At 36.4% G+C, this 5,290-nt stretch overlaps 1 protein-coding gene across 1 annotated transcript; it reads left to right on the plus strand.

Moving 5' to 3' along the window:
* The first annotated feature begins 247 nt into the window (after nt 1–247).
* Nucleotides 248–5,172, plus strand: LOC103510869 (flocculation protein FLO11-like). The gene is made up of 5 exons (XM_017444765.2): nt 248–409; nt 752–1,664; nt 1,810–1,907; nt 2,019–4,065; nt 5,066–5,172. Exons 1-5 carry the CDS (start codon nt 326–328, stop codon nt 5,170–5,172), a joined length of 3,249 nt encoding a protein of 1,082 aa, XP_017300254.2. The 5' UTR covers nt 248–325.
* The last annotated feature ends 118 nt before the right edge of the window (nt 5,173–5,290 follow it).

Genomic DNA, 5,290 nt, shown 5'->3' on the forward strand with positions numbered 1-5,290 from the left:
TGAATGATGTTGGTCAAGCGTTGGTTAACAAGTCAAAAACTTTTAAAAATAGAATAATTCCTACGCAACAAAGTATTGCGAATTATGTTGTTATTAATGAGTTTACTAACCAAACGAGCAAAAGTGATGCTGAAAATACCACGGGAAGTTATAGACCTTCTCAAACGTTAAAACAAACACTAAACGATGGCAAAATGACCAATCAAACGATTGAAGACGAAATCCTACTCGAAATAGAATAATTCCTACGCAACAAAGTATTTCGAATTATGTTGTTATTAATGAGTTTACTAACCAAACGAGCAAAAGTGATGCTGAAAATACCATGGGAAGTTATAGACCTTCTCAAACGTTAAAACAAACACTAAACGATGGCAAAATGACCAATCAAACGATTGAAGACGAAATCCTACTCGAGGTCAAGGCGGCAAATAATAACATGACAGACAACAAGACAGCAAAAAATAACAAAGACGTCAGTAATGTTACTGAAGGCAATGCTAATGTTGAGAATACTGAGAAACCCAACAAGATTGGTGACGACAAAGAGATGATAGAAATACACGAAATAGAAGCGGTCAATCCGAATCTAACACATGAAAAAGGTAAAGCCGTATTTTATTAGCCGTAAAGGGATTCCGCTTTGTCTACACTTGCTGTCACAAGCCACTTATATTTTCAATGGTTATCCGAAAGGAGAAGGGCTTTGAGTATTTTTTTTTTTTTTTTTTTTTTTTTCCTGGGGAAAATTCTACTCATGCTGAAAGACTATTTGATTAATGGATCTATAACGAGCAATAACTTTACCATAAACCGTCAAACATCTGACTATAAAAATGATACGATCTCTAACAAATTAAACGTTGAATATTTTAATCTGGATAAAATATCACAAAACTTGAACAATGACTCGAAGAACTTGTTAAACAAGACGGACAACATAGACTTGATTGATGACAAACTAAACATTATTTATAATTTAAATAAGTCCTCATTAAATGAAAAAAGTCAAACCATACCAATACCAAGCACAAAATGGAATACATTGAATGATCTCGACAACATTGGTTTGAAATTTAACAAGTACTTCAGTAAAAACAACACTCGACCTCAAAATGGAGTCAATAATTCAAAAGTATTAGAGATCTTTAGAGCTCAAATGTCAAACGGTAGTATTTACGATCACCTTTTATCAAATCTAAAAATCAATCTCACATTTAAAGACGAAAAATCAAAGGCCCCTCGAGAATCAGATCAGTCGATACTTAAAAGCGGCCAAAAAGAAAACATCAATGTTATTGAAGTCTTGGATAAGTATTGCCCTTTGCAAACCATCAAGTATCCATACATGATCTTCCTACTGTCAAGTACACCAAACCATACTCATTTAATCGCAACCGTGGATCCTTTGAAAACTGAATACTCTTTTGGGCAGTATATTTATTTTACCACAATGCAAAATCGGATTCAATCTGAAAATGGAATGAAACTCGAAGAAAATTTTAATAGTAGTAGTGTCTTTCCGATAGAATTGACTGATAATAGTACACGATATAACCAAATGCTGATCTCTACTACCCAATCCTCGGCAGTTACCGAAATCGATAAAAGTCCTTCATCCAGCTACGTAATGAATCTGTTGCATCCACCTTCATTTGATGAAGGTGATCCCAACAATGACACAAGATAGTACACGATATAACCAAATGCTGATCTCTACTACCCAATCCTCGGCAGTTACAGAAATCGATAAAAGTCCTTCATCCAGCTACGTAATGAATCTGTTGCATCCACCTTCATTTGATGAAGGTGATCCCAACAATGACACAACCAAAGAATTGGTCAAACAAAGTCAGGAGTTTGGGATTGTTTGTGGTGACGATGAAATTTCATCTGCTCTTGAATATCTTTGCACTTCTCAGTCATCTCCATGCCAACCATGCACAGTCCCTTCAACAAGTGAAAATGTTTGCTGTCCTACTATCAAATGTGAGTCGTCCAGCTCTGCTCTTGAATATCTTTGCACTTCCACTGTATCTCAGTCATCTCTATGCCCACCATGCACAGTCCCTTCAACAAGTGAAAATGTTTGCTGTCCTACTATCAAATGTGAGTCGTCCAGCTCTCAGGACATCTGCCATTCGGAATGTACAACGATATTACCTCCAACCAAATACACAACTAAACCCATAACAACAAAACCTACTCCAAGCAAATATACAAGTGAAGCAATAAGGAAACCTATTCCAACCAAATGTACACGTGAAGCAATAACAAAACCTGTTCTAACCAACTATGCAAGTGTAACCATAACAACAAAACCTACTCCAACTAAAAATGCAACTGAACCTATAACGAAACCTTTTCCAATTAAATGTACAATTCAAGCAATAACAAAACCTATTGCAACCAAATATACAAGTGAAACAATAACAAAACCTATTACAACCAAATATACAAGTGTAACCATAACAACACAACTTACTCCAACCAAACACGCAACTGAACCTATAACGAAACCTATTCCAACCAAATGTACAATTGAAGCAATAACAAAACCTATTGCAACCAAATATACAAGTGAAGCAATAACGAAACCTACTGCGACCAAATATGCAAGTGAAGCCATAACAACACAACTTACTCCAACCAAACAAGCAACTGAACCTATAACGAAACCTATTCCAACCAAATGTACAATTGAAGCAATAACAAAACCTATTGCAACCAAATATACAAGTGAAGCAATAACGAAACCTACTGCGACCAAATATGCAAGTGAAGCCATAACAACACAACTTACTCCAACCAAACAAGCAACTGAACCTATAACGAAACCTATTCCAACCAAATGTACAATTGAAGCAATAACAAAACCTATTGCAACCAAATATACAAGTGAAGCAATAACGAAACCTACTGCGACCAAATATGCAAGTGAAGCCATAACAACACAACTTACTCCAACCAAACAAGCAACTGAACCTATAACGAAACCTATTCCAACCAAATGTACAATTGAAGCAATAACAAAACCTATTGCAACCAAATATACAAGTGAAGCAATAACGAAACCTACTGCGACCAAATATGCAAGTGAAGCCATAACAACACAACTTACTCCAACCAAACAAGCAACTGAACCTATAACGAAACCTATTCCAACCAAATGTACAATTGAAGCAATAACAAAACCTATTGCAACCAAATATACAAGTGAAGCAATAACGAAACCTACTGCGACCAAATATGCAAGTGAAGCCATAACAACACAACTTACTCCAACCAAACAAGCAACTGAACCTATAACGAAACCTATTCCAACCAAATGTACAATTGAAGCAATAACAAAACCTATTGCAACCAAATATACAAGTGAAGCAATAACGAAACCTACTGCGACCAAATATGCAAGTGAAGCCATAACAACACAACTTACTCCAACCAAACAAGCAACTGAACCTATAACGAAACCTATTCCAACCAAATGTACAATTGAAGCAATAACAAAACCTATTGCAACCAAATATACAAGTGAAGCAATAACGAAACCTACTGCGACCAAATATGCAAGTGAAGCCATAACAACACAACTTACTCCAACCAAACAAGCAACTGAACCTATAACGAAACCTATTCCAACCAAATGTACAATTGAAGCAATAACAAAACCTATTGCAACCAAATATACAAGTGAAGCAATAACGAAACCTACTGCGACCAAATATGCAAGTGAAGCCATAACACCTAAAACACATGATCCTTGTCAGCAAACAACTACTACACATGATCCTTGTCAGCAAACAACTACTACACATGATCTTAACAGATGTCAGCAAACAACGCCTACAACACGTGATCCTTGTCAGCAACCAAATACAAAACCCACTCAAACCAAGTACACAACTGAAGCCATAGCAACAAAACCCGTTCCAACCAAATATACAACTGAAGCCATAACAACAAGAGCAAATCCAAACGAAGAATGTACTATTTGTCAAAGTACTGAAATTTGTATTCAATACCACAAAGAGTGTACATCATCCACACCTCAGGAAACGAAATGTAAAGAATTCAACCAGCCTTGTCAAACGTCCAGCCAATATATAAAACACCACGATATGTGTGACAAAACTACAACCAAAGTGGAGCATCATTTGACATCGTGTTTCACTATGAACACATTTAAAACAACCTCTAAAACACATGATCCTTGTCAGCAAACAAATCCTAAAACACGTGATCCTTGTCAGCAAACAACTACAACCCATGATCTTAACAAATGTCAACCAAGTACACAACTGAAGCCATAGCAACAAAATCCGTTCCAACCAAATATACAACTGAAGCCATAACAACAAGAGCAAATCCAAACGAAGAATGTACTATTTGTCAAAGTACTGAAATTTGTATTCAATACCACAAAGAGTGTACATCATCCACACCTCAGGAAACGAAATGTAAAGAATTCAACCAGCCTTGTCAAACGTCCAGCCAATATATAAAACACCACGATATGTGTGACAAAACTACAACCAAAGTGGAGCATCATTTGACATCGTGTTTCACTATGAACACATTTAAAACAACCTCTAAAACACATGATCCTTGTCAGCAAACAAATCCTAAAACACGTGATCCTTGTCAGCAAACAACTACAACCCATGATCTTAACAAATGTCAACAAACAACGCCTACAATACATGATCTTAACAGGTGTCAGCAAACTCCCAAATGTTACAAAGTACATGATGAATGTTTAACGGTAGAGCCTGCCACGTATTCAAATGAACAATGCCGGGATGAACATTTTAAATGTAAACATGAGAACGATTACTGCAATGTTCAATTTGAGGAAAAGTGTACCACACCTGTAACGAAAAGTTTTCCTTCGTTTACTCACAAAATTCCTGGAGACATTCCAACTTGTCCAACAAACAAGCACATCAATTTACAATCAGTTGTGGACAAAAAGGAGGTAACAATTGGGACTCATATAACCAACAAACCATTTCAATGTCGGCCAGAATGTACAACTCTTTGTACTCCAAATATACCATTCCAGTGTCCGACAGAATGTACCACGCCGGTAACATTAACGAAAACTTTTCCTTCGTCAACTCACAAAATTCCTGGAGACATTTCAACTTGTCCAACAAACAAGCACGTTAATTTACAATCAGTTGTGGACAAAAAGGAGGTAACAATTGGGACTCATATAACCAACAAACCATTTCAATGTCGGCCAGAATGTACAACTCTTTGTACTCCAAATATACCATTCCAGTGT

The sequence above is a fragment of the Diaphorina citri genome, unplaced genomic scaffold, assembly GCF_000475195.1.
Source record: "Diaphorina citri unplaced genomic scaffold, Diaci psyllid genome assembly version 1.1 scaffold652, whole genome shotgun sequence".
Lineage (NCBI taxonomy): Eukaryota > Metazoa > Arthropoda > Insecta > Hemiptera > Psyllidae > Diaphorina > Diaphorina citri.

Excerpts from the sequence above, each read along its gene's own strand:
- LOC103510869 (XM_017444765.2), top strand. The coding sequence starts at position 326 with ATGGGAAGTTATAGACCTTCTCAAACGTTAAAACAAACACTAAACGAT. Across the intron at positions 1,908-2,018 it reads TTTCATCTGCTCTTGAATAT|CTTTGCACTTCCACTGTATC; the intron begins CTTTGCACTTCT and ends GCTCTTGAATAT. Across the intron at positions 4,066-5,065 it reads CACACCTCAGGAAACGAAAT|TGTCCGACAGAATGTACCAC; the intron begins GTAAAGAATTCA and ends ATACCATTCCAG.